We start from the raw sequence: 18,889 nt of genomic DNA on the forward strand, positions 1-18,889 counted from the left end.
GCCGCCCCCGTGCCCAGGGCTGCCTGATTTCAAGGCCATCTGAGAGACTCCTGCAGCTTCAGTCTCAGTCATAACAGGTTCTTTTTCTCTCCTTGACATACCGAATTTGCTTTCAAAGCCAAGTCAGACTGACATTTCCCCCTCAGTTTTTGGCAAAATCATGACCTGCTGTTTCAGTGTATCAGCTGCTTCCCCTCTTCCAAGAGCCCATTGAGAGCTCCTGAAAAGCAGGAGCTTTTTCATACCAACTATCACACGAAGGACACATCTTTCAGCAAACTAAATATCACAAATTTAATTGCCTCTGCTACCCTCCATAAACCTTGGAGATCCAGGATGGCTACAATACGTACGGCGTTGATTAATACCGTGACGTCATCGTGTGATTACTGCAACAGCCAGGACAAGGCTGTAATCAGCAAGGTACCAGGACATAAGCTGTGACCGACCCAGACACCCCGAAGTCACACAGAGAGTCCTGTTCTCCACTGGGCCAGTGACTGTCCCCGAGGCTCTGGGCCAAATCCTGACACAAACTATTTCAAGTGCCGAGGAACCGTTCAGAGGCACTCAAGACATCCTTGAGAAAGGGGCCCAGGCACCAACAGAGGAAAGAAAGGAAACAGTTTAAAAAAGTAATGTGTGGGGAAGACAAACACAATGCAGCATCAAAACTGAAAAGAAATCCAATTTCCTCACAAGCTTCAAGGACTGACCTGACACTGGTTATTTTATTTCCATGGTATCAAACAGCAGAATGACTTCATTTTGTGTTCAGCTGACTCTGTGTGTGTCCAGCCCTCAGCTCCCACAGGCAATCAGCAGTTAACAAAAATAGACTTTTGCATTGTTTTGTGGATATTCTGACAGAATTTCCTGTGCCAAGACTCCGACAATTCCTTCAGAATAGCTTAGGAATGCCTGCCAAGAAAGCCTTTGTTTCTCTCCTCACCCAAAAATCAAAGCTGAAAAAAATTCTGTCAGGTAAAAGTCAATTTTAAATCAGCTCTCTAGGTAAGCTCTGCTGTGACCCCTCAGGTCCCTGTGATAGTCACACTTGCCATGAAAGAAATGTAGTTTTTAAAGCATTCCTTAAACTGATAATCCAGCCCCTGGAAATCTGAAGAAAGAAGTTGGCTAAGAATATAAAGGCCAGCATGACTTCTTGTGTTTGAGAGCAGATAAGTAAATTGTTGGTCACCTAAGCAGAACAAGAATGCTCTGGAGCTCTGCTACATGTTTTTGGCCTGTTGACCTTTCAGCTGGAGCCATGCCTTTGTCCAGACCCCCGTCTGAAAACAGAGGTTATCACCAGCACAACTGTATTCCTCCCACACAACTGAAACTACAAAAGAGCATTTTCAAAGACTGGAGAGCTGTCACCAGTCTGAGAGCTGGCAGTGTTGCAGCTCTGCTGTCAATTAACAGGCTGCTGATACTAAGCCATATTCCAAGTCAGAGCCACTTCTACTTTCTAAAAACAAACTCTCCCAACAAGCAGTTCATTCATAATGCTGCAACAATCTGAACATTAGCACAATTTCTCTTTTATAAAAATAAGCTCATCTTAGAGAACATATAAAGAATTATATGTAACTTGCCTCATTTCCCCCTGAAGAAATTTCAGTGTGAGCTGAAGATTTTCTCAATGGGCAGTAAATTGTTCTGCTCTAAACACGAGTGCTCCGTGGTTCCTACCTGTTTGAGCACATCCAGAATGAGCTCGTTGAAGACTTCGCCGATGGCCATGGCCACGGTCTGCCGGTCCATGCCCTTGCTGAATCGCCCACTGCCGACGAGCTCGATCAGCTCCCACGCAGACAGCCCCTCCCTGCTGCTGTTCAGAGCCACCTTGTAGTGCTCAAACTGCTCCTGCTGCCAGCCTGCTCCCATTGCTTCCGTCAGCTTTTTGAGCAAATATTCAATCTGCAGCGGAATACAAAGAGAAGTCAGCCCTTTGCAGCAGGCAGGGCAGTCAAGTGTTTCGGAGCTCCTCCAGAGACTATTCCTGCAGCCAGAGCCCTATGTTCACATGTCGGCCCCTAAATGCAGGTGGTTTAATTAACAAAGGTTTTAAGCTCCTGTCTCAGTTGACCTCTTGACTGCCAAGCCCACCCCACAGCTACTCTCCTCACAGTAAAGCACAGAACTGAACCTGACAGTTTCTTTTAATATTTCAGGTTCCTACAGAACACATGGGACCTTCCCTGCAACAGCTTCCAAACTCTGATGACTGAAATGTGAGAAAGCAAGAAGCTTCAAAAAGTATTCTTGTAAGACAAAAAGCAAACAAATTAGAAAAAAATAAGAAAAATGGCTGTTTGGACAAGAAGTGAAATGAAAACTACCACCGTGTGATCACATACCTTAGGCCTTACCTGACCTCCCTTCTCTAGCTCTCAGACACAATCTTGGCAGATGTGTCAAGAGAAATAAAATAATGTTTTTTTCACATCTGCTTTCATTTTTTTTCCAAAATAAACTCTCCTTCTCCTTTAATCTTTCATCATTCTGTAAACACCACCATACCCAGGATAACACCAATAATGCCAGTCAAAATAAACCCAAGAATGAACAAGAGTTCCGGAAAGAAGGCTGGCTTTCTTATTTTAATCTATATTTTTATGCTGGTTTTATCACTGTACATTTCCAGTATTTTAAACTAAGCCCATCGACAGTTTTCAGCACATGTAAAATGCTTACCATGGCTCTTTACACAAAATAATTGGTGAGGGTCTTCCTACAAAGACCTCTCCACAGCTTCCAAGCTGCTATGACTTGGAATACCAGGACCCCAATTAGAGCACATAACCCAGTTTTGAAGACAGACCAAGCTAACGTGGCCTTGGGCTATTGTGGGCAATGGTTTGTGTGTTTCCTCACCAGCTCTGCGGGACGCAGCCAAGGCAGACACCCTGCCCGGGGAAGCTGGGGAGGAGGAGGTGCCCAGTAGCCCACCCCGGGGACTGGGAGGCTGTGCTGGCTCTCCAGCCCGGCGCGCTGGCACCCAGAGCCGCAGGGAAGGGCTGTCCTGGCTCTGAGGGCACGGGGGATGCCACGGGGTGGGAAGTGCCACCACCAGTGGAGGTGGGGGGAAAGCAACAGGATCCTCTCAGGATCCTCTATGCTCACAGTAAACACACAGACTTGCTCGAATGCTGGTTAGTCCTTCAGGACAGTCTGCTTGTTTTAGGGATGGTTTCAGAAACACTAAGTGACTCAGGAGTCTGAATCCTGTTACCAAAACCACCAAGGTGTACAGCATGAACATGCCTCACTGAAAAGTGGTGAAACCACAGGATTTTCAGGACTTTATGATTCTAATCACCAGTGCTGGTTCACCTCTCTTCCTCAGCACTGCTGAAAAACACAACAATTTCTCCCACAGGTAAGAAAAGGCCTGGCCAAGAGAGCCAGAGGATGCTTCACCACAGAATACACAAACGTTTTGGCTACAGCTCAGTCACCCTTCAGCTGGTCCCACAGCAGTCCCTGTACAGGAGATCTGGAAGAACAAAAAACAAGTGTTTTTGTCCCCTCACGTTTCATGGGACAAGTGTTTTTGTCCCCTCACGTTTCACCACAAGGACTCCCAGGCCTCAAGGTTTGAATGCAGTGTACATGCTGGTTCTCTCTCTTGCACCAGGCAAACCCCTTCCTTTCCCTCATGTCTCTGGTCAGGAAACGCACACGTGCGTACTAGAACATGCATTGGTGAAGCAGTAAATGACCAAATTCACCCTATTTTCTTACTATTTCAGCACAGTAACTGCTCTGAGGCTCACGGCCCTGACTCTAGTAGCACGTGGGCTAATGCTCCAGCAGAAAGGAGAAGCTGCTGCACTGCCAGGAGCAAAGTTCTGCCACTCAGCTCATTCTCTGCGCAGCGTCGGTTCTGAACTACGATCCTGGCCTTCAGCTGGAAGGAAAGCTAAAAGTATATGAGGCTTAATTAGGCAGATAACATGCCTGCCAGAATGCTAGACAGTAATAATTTAAACCAAAACCATTACAACTTATGAACTCTAACTTTAAAATGTATTGTTTCAAGATTCCACAACCTCTTACACTGCTTGAGGCATGCAGCTCTCAAATTCCTTGGGTTAATTATCTCCAAGTACTAGGACTCGCAGACAATAGAGCACACACAGATTTTTTTCCTTTTTGCTCAAGCCATAAGAATAAAATGTGTATCAAACTAAAGGTCTGGAAATGAAGCAATGCAAAACTCTTGGCTAGTACACGTTACCTTTTAGTACACTAAAAATAAGCCAACACATCCTTTCCTTTAACGTCCTTACACATTTTACCTTACTCTGATTACAGAATAGATTTAGACACTCAAGTCTGCTAACCCTCCATCTACAAGTCACCAACATGACCACTAATATCCTACAATGCCATTAAAGTACATAAAATATCATTTTTAAAATGCATTAACTCTTCTTAAAAACATATTAAGTCATTGAAAAATGATCTGTGCATATTACAATTCAACTGCTAAAATAAATTTTAAAAATTAAGTTTCAGGCTTTATCTGGCATTCACTTAAGTACATGGCTAGCCAAAGTCCCCAGAAAAAGCTTATCTAACACAGCAACAGCAAGTGCTGCAGTGTGGAACAAACACGGACACACGAGGTAAACACAAAGCAGAGAGCTGGATCAGTGTGGAGTGTAGGGACCATTCATAATGTGCTGGAACGAGGAACCTCAGCGAGCAAATGACATTTCCTCTCCTCCACAGAGACATGTCAACTCAGCAAATAACCATCAAAGTCCCTTGGCTCAAACATAACCTACTCTTGTGGTCAAAAGTGCTGAAAAGCAAAAGTGAAGCAACATTTGCTGCTATTCTGATTGGACTTTACTTTCACAGACAGATGGAAAGATACATGGGAGTTGCTAACAGTACATACACCAATATGGACCAACTGGCTCCAGAGGGGAAAAAAAACTTCCACCTCAAATCAACAGAAACTTTTCAGACAGAAAAGAGAAATGAAAAATAATATACAGAGCTCTTTACATGAGCTGTGCAGCCAGTCTGCCATCTCCTTTCAGAGGGCACTTTTCCCCATGTTTAAGAACCTATTTCTTTTTCTTTTCCAGGTATTCGCAGCATTATCCTCCATAGGGAATGAAATACCACAGATGTTTCACATATTTTCCTGATATACAAGTGGGTCTCTTACAGTAAAAAGAAGGAGGCCTGCAATGCCCAGCAGAGCAGCAGACCAGGCCATTCTGCTTCATGCTATTCCAATAAGGTCTGTGATACTTGACAGAGCAGATGTTAGAAGGCTGTTCAGGTTGCACAAAATTCTGTGGAAGCACGTTAATGTGCAAGAGACACAAAAGCAATCATAGCCCCTTTCACAGTCATCATCAGCTCCTTTCGTTCACCCCATCAGAACATCACTTGCATTTAAGTCAAGTATTTGTTTCTTGCTTTCCAGGAACAAAACTCTGTTCATTTTGCAGTGTAGGTCATGACCTTCCTTCTTTTTTGTCAAAATTCAATCAGCATTAAGCAGTATAATAAAGGTCAATTCAAAAACCAACTTGTTGCATTAGCCGAAAACTGTCTTGTTCCCTGCAGCAATCAAGGAAAAGGCTAGTGAAATGGGAAGAACTGATGCAAATTATAAGGAACTCAAAAACTTTCTCACCATTGTCATCAACTTGTAGAGCTCATGGGGCAATTAAAACCCCACACAAGCAGCTTTCATTCTTTGTGTATCAGTTCTGATTTTATTTCTGAAGGGCCAAGGGTCAATTCCAAGTGTTTCTTTCATTCACTGTATCCATTTCTGATACTAGAATGCATAGCAAGGAAGCAAACATGGTCATAAAAAAACCTTTTTCTGCAAGAGATTCCTCCAGAAGAATCACCACTGGACACCCTCAGACTTTCAACTCCACAGGCTAAAAACTACCACCTCATTTTCAAATCACAGAATCAACTTGGTTGGAAAAGACCTCCAAGATCATCAAGTCCAACCCTACCGTGGTCACCAGACCATGGCATTAAGTGCCACATCCAGTCTCAGCTTGGAAACCTCCAGGGATGGTGAATCCACCACCTCCCTGGGCAGCACATTCCAATGGGTTTCCAAATGCACAAAATGCCACACAAGGTTTGGACCCTCTTAGGAGGATTAGCAATGCCAAGTGTTAATACAGCTGAAAGCTAGAGGACAAGTGCAAAATGGCTGTACAAATCCTTCCTCAAGAAGTCAGGCTGAAAAAGCAAAGGCTGTAAATACATTCTGTCTTATTTGAAACAAGTTATGTGAACATGGAGTATGCAGCTTGCAGTGCACATATCTGTGTTTCACCACGAAGGAGGGCCCAGAAACACAGCTCACCACATACCACACAGCTCTCAGGCGATACAGCGTTCCCAAGACTGCAGTCACATGTCAAGAAAGAAGAAAGGGGAAGTGTTTGAAAACCTTTTTTACACAACAGAAAATGTCTGGTTAAACAACACCAAGGCACACAGATAAGTCTGTAACAACTAAGAGGCAAGTTGTAAAGGAAAGCTCATGACAAAATAGAAATACTTCTCATCTTGTGGCTTCAGTTCTCTCCACCTTTGAGTGAAGCCCCTTTGCAAAATAGACATTCATGGACCTCTGCTCCTTTCCACCTCTCCCAAGTGCTCCCAGCCACCCACCCGCAGCCAGCAGGAGCAGTACAGTCCAAGAAGAGCATAATTACCAGCTGTGCCCAGTGTCCTGTGCAGCCACCAGCTCCTGCATCTGTTAGCCAACTTCTCCCCATCACATCCTCACAACCTTGATGTCACATTCCAAAACTGCACACCCCAACCTAGGCTGTTTTTTCACTGTTAGGGTAGTCAAGCACTGGAGTAGGTTGGCCAGGGAGGTGGTGGAGCATCCCTACGAGTTTTTCAGAGGTGTCTGAATCTGGTGCTGGAAGGTTTAGGGGTTACAGCAGTGGCTTGATGATCTTAGAGGCCTCTTCCAACCTTGATGATTTGATGATTCTATGATTCTAAGCCCTTCCCCATGCTGGATTTGGCTAACCTTATTTCCCTCAAGGGCCAGGCTGACATCCCTCCTTCCAGGGCAGGTGAGGAGCACAGGCCAGGCACTGCCTCTGCTGAACAAACAGCTTCTGGCTCTTGTGTCACCTCTTCACCACTTTCAAAATGTCTCTTGGTAACTCCTTTCCTCATCCTGCTTTTTCTAAAGCTTTTATCAGCCTGCATCTCTGAAACCTTGTCAAAGTAGCCTGTTTTCCCTTCTCTGGTCAGGCTGCAGCCGTTGCCAATTTGCTGCCCGTTCAGCACCTGGGCAGGGAATCAAGACTTCACGCTTTGCAGGTGAGGCTAACAGCCCTTCCACAACCAGCTGCCTAGTATGAAGGGCCCAGCACAGCAGCAAGAGTGCAAAAGAGAACACAGCATGAGCAGCTTCAGTATTTAGTCAGCACAGTGCAAAACTGCACTCAGGCAGGAGAGTTTTCCAGATATGAAGTCACCGCAGAAACCACTTATCTCATTTTAAAAATAAAAAAGAAAAAAAAAAAAAAAAGAAAAAAGGAAATTCAGACTCCCAAGCAGGTCTCAGGGAGCAGCTCCTCCAAGGAAAAAGAAAAGGCATCCTCATAGCCACATGAAGTTGTGTTAATACACTCACTGGAGACCTAAAGAAGCCTTCCTATCCACAAGACAGGATGCAAAAGTCTTCAAGGGATCACCCGTCCAGCCTGAAAGTATGCAGCAAGTTTCTCAGTTACTTATAAAGTGGAAAAAAAACCATCCCCAAAAGCCAGCTAGGTGGAAGGGAGGGAGGAGGGGAAACAGCTGGATCCCAAACAAAGGACTCCAAGCCAGAAACTGCAGTAAATTGTGTTGCAATATTCTCAGCCAACAGTGAGAGCAACAGATGGGGCAGGGAAGGCAACCCTGCTCTGGGGGGCTGCAGTCACACACGGTTTGCATTGCTCCCAGCAAAACCAGCATCGCAGAGCAGCAACGCTCCCCCCACCCTTCACAAAAACCCCTCCTTTTACACACACGTCCAGGCTACAGGAAAGGTTGCACCACAGAGTGTGGAAGACTAAACATACAACCAAGCTTCATTATGAACTCAAGAGGCATAAAAAGTAAATGGAAAGAAAAATACCTTTACTAGGTCTCAGTGTCATTTTGAATACTATTGAAAAGAGTTATTTTCAGGTAGAAATTCTCAGGCTTAACAACGACAAGTTAGTACCAAAAAAAAAAACTTTGCAAGTCTGGAGTTTGGATTTAACATAAACCCCCAGACATACAAACTTAGACTTAAAAGGAGGATATGAAAGGTCATAAGTGACTGAAATTGAGACTTTGCATCTTTACTTTTGGAATTTTGTGTAAAGGGTAAATGGGGAATTTCAGCAGCACAGAGAACCTGATGGAGGACCAGTGTAAAGCAGAAAGGAGTGCCTTCAGCAGGCAGCAATGCCTGCAGCATTGCATTACCTGTGCAGTCTGAGGCAGGAGCTGAGTGAATACATGCACTGTGTGTGATAAGAACAGAGCAGCCTTTCTTTGTCAGTCAGGCTCTGTAAGCTCTCTTTAAACAGACTGCTCCATTTAAATCCTGCTGTAATCAAGGAGATGCAGACACAGAGCCACACTAAGAATTTTAGAAACAATCCAAATAGAAGAGTAATACATGTTAACGCAGTCTGAGGCAGGAGCTGAGTGAATACATGCACTGTGTGTGATAAGAACAGAGCAGCCTTTCTTTGTCAGTCAGGCTCTGTAAGCTCTCTTTAAACAGACTGCTCCATTTAAATCCTGCTGTAATCAAGGAGATGCAGACACAGAGCCACACTAAGAATTTTAGAAACAATCCAAATAGAAGAGTAATACATGTTAACATGGACATTAAGGATGGGAAGAAAAGCAAACAACAGCAGATGTGAAATCCAGAAAACCTTCCAGGCCCAGAGCCAACCCTGCAGCCCAGACCATACTGCATGATCTGCCAACACACACTGCCATTCCTAGGCAGCACCAACCTGGGGCTTGTTTGTGGCGGGGGAGCAAGGAGCAACAGAGAGCTGGCAGGTCTGAAGCTTCCAACCATGCCAGCCATTTAGGAGATGTGAAGTGTCTGCCTGCAGGTAAGCCTGGCTGCACAGTGGGGAACAGAACGACAAACCCGAGACGTGGATCTGAGTGCCAGTTTTGACATTTATCAGTGGCTCTGACCTTCTACCAAATCCAAAGCTGCCACCACTAAGAAAGGAGATGTCTTAGCTTTTAGAACCGTAATCCCTGTCTCCCAGAACCAACAGAAAAAAAACAGAAAAGGAAGCAAGAAGACTGTCCCATTTCTCATGGGAATATAGCATGCCAGGTAGGGCCCTGGCATGGGCCAGTCTGGCAAAAATAGAAACATTGCACAGACTGAAAGTCTCCAGCTACAGAGTGAGTGAGAAAGCAAAACTGAGCAGTTTATTTTGGTAGGGGAGTTATCTGTACTTTATGGTTTGGCACAACACCTTGGAGTCCAACAGTTATGTTGTTAGTGGCATGTTAATCAGACTGTTTTGATCCCTGGCTGTTCAACACTTTGCACATATTATTCACTACTCCAGTGCTGAACTGCAAACCCCTGGGATTTCTTACACAGTTTTCAACAGATCATTTATGCTTACAATTCTGATCTTTCTGCTTCTTTCCCCACCCTTTCCAAAGGGGAGAATAGCAGAGATACTGAAATCTTGCTTTAGGGTTAAAATACCTATTTGAGCACTGCCAATACTTGTTCATGAACTCACAGTACAAAGACATCTCTCTGGTATTATTCCTTCAGCCATTTCAAGCAGGAGTCTTCAGATGTGGCTGTTTTGACCAGAAATAGACATCATCATCCTTTTCACCAGGAAGATGACATGAGACTGAAGACTCATCTTGCAAGTCATGGTAACACAAAGCAGAGGGGGGAACTTTTTTTTCAAAATCACAATCATGCACTGACTGTGCAAAATTTTAACCACCTACAGGCAAGTGCAGCGACTAAAGATCACATCCACCCACTACTCATGAGCAAAGCAAAACCCTCAACAGCTCAGAGTGCTGGTACCAGAGCATCCCCAGCACCACTCAGGCCTCAAAATGCAAACCAAGCTGTTTACTGTGGGGCAAGCAGCAGGCCCCATTTAGTCCAGCCTGTTTAAGTGACAGACACACAGAGCTATCAATATTTAAAGGTTCCTGTGGAAACCCCCACATATGCACCCGGGAAGACCGAACTGCACCCAAGACCTTACATGCACACGAGGCCTTCCCCTAAAAGAAGGAGCACAAGTTTCATATGAAACAATAGGTTCTCTTAAATCTCTAGAGAACAGCAAACTAACATAGTTCAGATAGGACATTAGGCAAACTGGTATTAAACCGTTTAAGTTTCTGTTTCTTACCTCTTCAGGCACAATGATTAAAGGGTATTTGTCCTCTGATAAGAAGTTAAAGATAACCCACACTTTAAAGGCATCTTCGTCACTAATCAGCAAAGGACTTTTAGAGAGGTTCTTTTTAGCACAGAGAGTCCAGCACATCCTGTTGAATTCGACTTTGTCAAAGTTTCCTTGAACCTAAAAAGAAGAAATCGAACAACAACAACCAACTTGATATGCAGGAATGGCACAGACTAGCAGACAGACAAGGTTAGACAGGCTACATCTTACAAAAAGCAGTGAGGAAAGTCAAGGCCCAAAGAGAGCACTGTAGCAGCCTAGTCTGGCTTCCTGCACGGGCCAAAGAAGGAATGGAAGATGAGATAACCTGAGGTTTAGAATTATACCCTACTTTGTGTCCCCCTTTATGAGTCTCCCTTGCTGTAATGCCAGCATTGCCATCATAGAAAAGGAAACGTTTTCAGTTGGTATTTAAAGATCCGCATTGTAAGTAACAGAGCATGCTAAAAGATGGTCATGAAACCAAGGAAAACAAATTATGAAGACATCATATTGGCAAATGACAGCTCCCTCCTGAAAGGGACACACAAAACAGGACAGATTTTGTTTCAGACACAAGAAAATCCCAGATACATCTATCTGCTAAGTAACAAACTGCACGATACTGGCAATTATCAATTAGGCAATACTAACTGTTCAAACTATTGACTGAAATCCCCCATGTGGATAAAAGAAATTAGTTGCAGCCAATTTTCCTCATTCAGCTACCAAATCATGCCTTTCTTGACAGTTCCTTGGTTCTATGTAGAGGGGCTTTATTGCAGGGTAACACAGGATAAGCCAGCACCAAAAACCATAAAAAGCTACGACGGCATTTAACAGTACAACAGAAGTTACAAAGTCTTCTCAATAAAACTGTGAGTCACGAGAAATCTAAAAAATAATTCTTATATTTTATGAATGTCTTAAAGCAAAGTATCTTGAGATGAAAAAAGCCTCTCTTGAGCAGGTGGCTCTTCCTCAAACCAATTCATTCGCCATAAGATGTATGACTGGAAACTGAGAGAACTTCCTCTGGATTTGGGTGTATAAAGCATCACTCCTTCCTCGGGAGCTTTGCCTACTAGCGCAGAGGAGCAGCATTTGTTCGACAATCACCCCATCTAGAACAGATTGCGCCTTGCAAGAATGGAGAAAGAAGGGGTTTCTTGTTTGCCCTTTTTGCTTGTTGGTTTTAAACAAAGGAGACATGCCATGAACCAGTGACTTCATCCCACTGCATGTTGTCTTTTGGCACTGATCTAAAGCCATCTCTAAAAGACAGATGCCGCAGGCAACATCCTTCCCATCCAAAAAGATAGCCCCCTGTCAAAACAACTTCACCAATTTTCAGTACTACATACCTAAACTGGTTACAGGCATTTAGTTAGGACTAAGTAACATGTAAGTTACAGGCATTTAATCCTGTTCCTTAACATTTTCATCTTTTAAGATTAACTAACGGTATGGGTACGTCAGGCAACCATCAGAGGCCAGAGCAGTGCATGAACAAAACGATACAAACTACATGCAGTCATGCTCTTCCCTATCATTTGTTTTTACCACAGGGTAAGAAGGTGCCCCACTGCAAACTCACACCTACTTGCTTATGTAGCCAGGTCTGTCATTCTCAAATTAAAGTGTTATTTAAATGCAATTGCTCCTCATATAAGATACTTGCGCTGCTTCTCGGCCGCCAGCCTCGTTGTATGTATCACAATTTACACCAGTATTGAATGCAGAATAAGGAAGGAGCAAAAATCAGCAAGGTGGGGTGAGGAGTTTGCATCATCTGCAGTTGCTGCACTGGACTTTTCAGCCAGTTCAGGACTTTTTAACATTATGAAAGGAAGCAAACAGCACTGTATCTCTACAGCCACAACATCAAAGTTTGAGGGTTTCTGGAGCTGACGCCCAAGTGTTTGAGAGAGCAGTGGTCTTGAAGCTGATGCTTCCACTATCACGTGAGCTGGTTTTAACTGTCCAGACCATTATCTCAGCAGAAGTCGTCAGAAAAGAAAAGCAGGAAGATAGTTGTTTCGGGTTTAACTTTCAAACCCAGTGACCACCTATCTTAGAACAAGATAGCTTAGAACAAGTAGAGGAGAGTATGGAAAAAGCCTGCTGGCTTTCCAGAGTTCCCCTCAAAACAAGGCACAACAGAAGACTGAAGAGTGCTCACACATGAAAGAACTTGCAAGACAAAACAGCACTCCCTAATGTCACCCACCGTAACTGCCTGATGGGATCTGCTCATTGAAATACCTTGTGAAATACACTGAAGATATTTTTGCCCTTCCTGTTTGCAAAGGAGTGTATGACAATATTCTGTTACAGCTGCAGTATAAAGTGGGAATACCTGTAGCTCCAAGACACACTTTCAGATAAATTCAAGCTGAGGTGCTTTATCAATATGAACACAGTTCTGCATGAACACAGCTTAGACAACATCCAGGTGTAACAGGAGATAGAAACCAAGGAGAGAAGAAAGAAGAGGAGAACAGTGCACTCTTCCACTTTAGGCACAGGCTCTCCAAAGTACCTGTCCCATCACAACACCACACAGACACACTGACAACCAGAGTGTCTTCACACCAGCAGCTTCTTGCACACACACATTTACTGCAAAGACACTCTAATAAAAAAACTTTTAAAAACTGATAAAAGAAAAAACAGAACACAACAATTTGAAACTTACCTTCTCCAAGATGAATTTGTTTAGGTAAGGCATGTAACCCTGATTGGAAACTGGCCCTTCATCATCGTCCCTGAAGTGCTCTTCCAAGGCCACTGGATCGTGGGGAACATTTAGCACTGTGCACAAGTTGTGAGAAAGGACCTAAGGACAGAAGAGAAACCAGTGACACTGCTGTCGACCTTAACCACACTGCATTCCCTCCAGAGCAGTCCTGTGATACCAAATCCACAGGCAAAGTGACATTTTGATGTCAGCACAAGTTCTGCTCCATGAATTTTTGTCAAAAACCAAAACATAACTAAAAGTAATGAATTCAAGGGCTTCAGACAGTTGCACATTTGCAGAAGCAATGTGAGCACAGAAAGGTCCAGTCCTACAGACTACACATGCAGCTACAGAAGCCTTGGTACACATACACTCGTGCGGCTGAAAACCAGGAGAGGCATGCAGAAACACCACAGCAATATTTGCAGAGTGGGATTAGAGAGCTATGGAAAGCAACCACAAACACCTACCCTTTGAAATTATAAATCTTTACATCTAGTGACAACCAGCAACAAAGAACTCAACTCAACATGTACCTTTAGTTTACAAACAAATGACCACTCAGATTAAAGCTTCTCTCATCTCCTTGCTTTGGGGCTGCTTCTCAGCATTCCCCCATGTTTCAGTGGGCAAAGAACAAGCGATGCTATAGAAAGGGGAAGGGTTTAGGCCTACTTCTCAAATTTTTATTTTAAAAAGCTATTTGCATGAATTAAGTCACAAGCCCAGCAGCCACCACTGCTCATGTCTGTTCTTGAGAAATTGCCTTCAAGAAGAGGCTACACGCTCAACTGATTTTAAGGAAGTACTGAATTACTGAAAACTAACTGGCAGCCAGTGCATCTCAACGTCTTCAGCCCCAGCTCTGCACACACACTAACCCCCTGGTCCCAACAGGGAGGCAGAGCCTGTGTACCCGTGACTCCTGGGACACCAGCACCACCCCTTTTGTGGTTCACACTGCCTCGGCCCAGGCCAGTGCTGCCACAGGCTGCTCCCTGTGCCCTAAGCACCCTGCCACCCCTCCAGCTGGGGTAAGGATCTAACACCACATGCCCTGGAATGGTCTGCATTGGAAAAAATGTAACAAAGGCAAAAAATACAGGCAAACCAAAATGAGCCAGAAGCAAACCAGATCATGTCTCTTGACAAGACATGCTGCTGGTGGGGTTATTTTCTTTTTAAATCACCAACCACACAGAACAGACTGCAACTGAATTTTGGCATATGCTTTAGTCTTTCATAAAACTTTAAAAAACCTCAAATGATGCAAAGAGAAAGCAGCAAAAAAATGTGAAGAAAATGTATAAGCATGTCTATTTACATAAATAGACATAGAGTGGTCAAGATGGGGTAGCTGCAAAACAAGAACTGAAAGTCTGAAGTTGTCAAAGCCTAGGAAATCAAACTTAAAATGTCTGGGCTTCCCCCCACCCACTCCCACACTTCCACCCCACCTCAACTCCCCAAAAAAAGAAGTACATTTACTTTTCTTAAAAGCAGACATGCAGAATCTGAGTGTTAGCAGAAAATCCTACACAGATAGCCCAGTTCAAAGAAGAATTCCTCTCTAAAGGCCTCCAAAGTTAAAGTTCCTTTTAGAAAGGCAGATATTTCCATGAGAAATATGTATGCTCACTCTGTGGCATTGGAGCTAATGCAGTGTAAAACTTTAAAACAGTTAACAAAAGTTGTATTTCCCAAAGCAGCGAAACAGCATGTGGAAGTTATCATATTTCACACTACCCTCCACCAACAGTGCATTTCCCTTCAATCTATCCTTATTTCTAACCACAACAGCAAATCAAATATTTGAGTCCATGTGATTTACATATAGGGTCGGGGAAACATCATATCGCGTGTTTCCCCTTCTATTTAAGGCTTCTGTTGTTATTTATAGAAGACTGAGGGATTCTTGAATTTCTGAGATAGAGATGATCACCATTTTCCAACCACACTGTAGTTGCTAATATTATAATTAAAAAAATACTCATCTAATAAAAATATTCTAAAAGCATAACTTATTTAGGCCTATTACCAAAGTAAAAGCCCCAGTAAAACACTTTCTTATCACATCCTTTCTACATATTTCTCTCCTTTTTTTTTGGCCCTCTTGCTGTGCTTGGGCTGTCGGAAACCTAGGTGGTTTCCACATCAAGCAATCAATGTACCAGGAAAGAATTCCACTTTCAGTAATTTTCTAAGATCTGCCTTATCTGTGATCTCTCCTGTGCCCAGTGCTCTCTTTTCATAACGCAGGAAATCCCTTGGCCCTGCCAAAGTCTGCCATTCTCTGCACGGCCCAGCGCCAGCTCCATTCTTCAGCTGCAGGGTGAGCCTGAAAAGTTCTGCACTGAGGTCTCCTTTTCTTTTGTCCTCTCAAATCACATTATCTGGACCAGAAGGTACTCTGTTTTAATGAATAATTAAAAAGAAAAAAATCTAGCTGAGCACTAGGTTAATTGGGTACCAAAAAAACCACCTTGCCTCACAGAAGCTCCATCAACCGTGAAGAAGTTTTGCACCAGTAAGGATTATTCCCAGCATGCCCACAGGGTTGCTAGGCAGCTTTTCCTTTCTGTGCTTATTATGCTCTGGATGCCACATTTAACAATCTACCTTCATGCCAGAGCCAGCTCCTACCCCAGCCCAGAGATGTGGGTACAGCGGTGCCCCCAAACTGGAGTGTGTGAGACAGGACCCTGCGCAGGGCTCACCACACCAGTGAACTCTGGGTACAACTCCTTCACTTTCAGTGACAAGTTTGATAAGAAAGGTGCCCAGTGGCATCCCATCTTTACCTGGGAGCACTGAAGGTGTTCTGCTCCAAATATAAACATCCAGGTGAAACACGCAAGCTGAGCACTGAAGGTCCTCACAGACTGGATTTACTTTATTTATGGCCTGTTTCATGCTGCTTTTCCTGCAGTGCAGGTCTCCAGTCCAGCTGCTCCTCTCTGAGCTCCCACTGGCCAAAACTGTAAGCGTGTGTTGAATTGTTACCACCTGAGTAATTCCATTTAACCACGTCCATAAAAGTGATCTGCATTCACAAAGGGAAAGGGAAGACCTGACAGACTACTTACTGCTCAGCAAGAAAAGTCTGGCCCAGAGATGATAGCAGGAGCATTAACAGGGCAGACTAATCCTGCAGCAGCTACTGTCAGCTTCTTCAGTACGTTTTCCTCTTCCTTTTCCATCTTTCATGGGGGTCTTCTCCCTCCCCTGCCCCTTTTTCACATTCTAAAATGTTGGCATCACAGATCCCGACAGTTCCATTCAGTGGCTCCATGTGAATTCATTCCAAGACATTCTTGGCCCATCTCTCCCTGACATCCATGTCAGCAGCCAGCCAGCCAAAATAAGGCTACTCACAAGTACTTTCCGTTTTCCTTTTACGACCAGTGTGCAACTGGCATCATATATGCCTTTTAACACAAGCACCAGCTCTTTTCAACCAGGGTACATCATAAGAATACAGCATCCTGCATCTCCAGGCACAGCTTCTTTATCCCCCCGGGGAGCAGATCCCCATTTGGGTCTCATTTAACAGCAGCAGCCTCTTTCCCAGTCAGACGAGTGTATTCCAGCCCAGCCTCCAGTTCAGGGTCCTGATGCCCTTCACCCACCTCACCTCTCTGTTCCTTCATTTGCTCCCTTCACCCTTGGGCACTCGCAGACCCCATGTCACTGTTTTTGGCAGCCTCACCCTTCCTCCTGCCTTCATTATCAGCACGTTCCCCTGCGATCCCCAGTCACACAACGGGGTCAGCCTGCACCTCCAGCTGCCAAGGGAATTGCCCTTCTGTCCCGTGGCTCCCATCCCTCAGAGAGAGCTCCGCGTAACAGACGCCATGTACTGTGCCTTTCTTCTCCCTCTTCCCTGAAGCCAGCTGACAAAACCCCAAGGAGGAAGGTTAATTCCTCAGCTGCTGATCCCCGGGGAGCTGCTGGGCTCAGGGTGCCTCGTGGACACCCTGACACCGACGCGACCGTCCCACGGTCACCGAGACGGTCACTGCGGCACAAAGCCGACTGTCCGGCTGGGCTCCTGCCCACCCCTCACTGCCCACCCTGCCACTGCCTCGCCACATTGTTCAAGGTCTTCCTCTCCACTCAGACCATCCCTCTGGCCCCTGATTACACCATTCTTCCTCTTCCCACCGGCACTGACTCCACACTCAGCAACAAGGAAAAGAAAACCAAAGATAAGAGGTACAATAATCCTCTAACATCCCAGAGAGGAGAAACGATGGGTTCAAATTCTCTCAGCTTGACAAGTAACTTTGGTTACCCATGTATTAGGGGCCCAAATGAGACACTATGTTCACAAGTTGCTCACCATCCACGTTCTGCAGGTATCACACCAGGAATCCAAGACTCCAAGACTTACTCCAATCCACCCCAAGGTAGCACGTGAAACAAAACAAAACCAACCAAATAAACCCAATGCCTGAGCAGAGACAGGTCACAAATCAATGTAAGGAACAACTTCAGAAAGACTGTAAAGAATAACTGGTGTGGATTCTTCCCAAGATCTGATCATGCACACACACTACAGGCAGTTCTGCTGGCTGTCAAGTGCAGCTGTAGTTAAAAATCAGTGTTTCAAGACCCAGATGAAAAGTGGATTTAATGTTTGCACATTACAGAAACTTTTAAAATAAGTCAATTTTACATTGCAGATTGCAGTAAAGATGCATTTAAACATAGGAAGTATTTGCAAGTATCTCATGCTTGAACCAGAGCAGCAGCTGTACCTGTGTACACAGAACTCAGAGCTGAGCTCTGCTGGATCAGTGTTTGAACACACTGAAACACACTGACGAGACAATGACTGTGTCCAGCTTTAAAGCTGTCATTGAAGAACAGAATGCACAGATGTTTCTGCTGATGTAAGCAGAAGGCTAAGATCTGCAGCCAGCACAACAGCAAAACTTCTGAAGGCTGCTGAGTAAAAAAATGTTAAAAAATAATCAGTGCATACTGGAAGAAGACAATACCCAGAATTACACAGAGGACTGATTTGCCTGTCTCTTCTCTCAGCAGCTCAGAACATATACAAAAGGTACAAATGTATAAAAGACATCTCATTAAATCCTTACTATTCCAAGCAAGTCCTAGCTGTTCCTCCAAGCATTTGCTGTTCCTCCAAGACTACAAAACAACAAAACAGACCCACTTGACTTACCTCCATCCCCTTGCTCTAGATATACTGAAATTAAATGTGTGATACAAATCTTTCACAGTATGCTTCAGCTCGTAACACACACGTGTTTATTTTTCTCATGGTATTTTTATGGAAGGCTCCAAGATCACTCCTAGGCAGGGTAACTAGAAACCACTAACAACCAAACGTGTTACACTTAGGAACTTCTGTGCAACACGATGGCAACACCTTACCCTGGATCACACAAACCAAAGATCCATGGTCAGTAAGTGTTCTTACTGAGAGAAGAAGAGTTCAGGAGGTTAAAACACTGCTGTTCTCAGAAAATAAAAAAGGTTTTACCTTTCTTTTATAACAGGGGTTTCACTGAATTATTCAACATATTTTTCTGATGTCACAGACCTCCACTAAGCTGTTTATCTCCAAGCACCATCTCTCCCTGTTACAGAAGTGAGTATCTTTCTCATGGTAATGTGGATGAGAAATACATTA

The 18,889-nt window shown here is 44.2% G+C and overlaps 1 protein-coding gene across 1 annotated transcript in view; it reads right to left on the reverse strand.

Annotated features, from left to right (window-relative positions):
- The window catches only part of SWAP70 (SWAP switching B-cell complex 70kDa subunit), a gene marked incomplete at its 5' end in the record, with an annotated part of 23,884 nt that extends 10,561 nt beyond the window's left edge, over positions 1-13,323 (reverse strand). Inside the window, 3 exons of the mRNA XM_009078061.1 lie at positions 1,699-1,926; positions 10,449-10,622; positions 13,183-13,323. Of these exons, the coding sequence (XP_009076309.1) occupies positions 1,699-1,926; positions 10,449-10,622; positions 13,183-13,323 (543 nt within the window). The remainder of the gene's footprint in view (positions 1-1,698; positions 1,927-10,448; positions 10,623-13,182) is intronic.
- Positions 13,324-18,889: the final 5,566 nt, after the last annotated feature.

Source organism: Acanthisitta chloris, unplaced genomic scaffold, assembly GCF_000695815.1.
Source record: "Acanthisitta chloris isolate BGI_N310 unplaced genomic scaffold, ASM69581v1 scaffold23277, whole genome shotgun sequence".
Lineage (NCBI taxonomy): Eukaryota > Metazoa > Chordata > Aves > Passeriformes > Acanthisittidae > Acanthisitta > Acanthisitta chloris.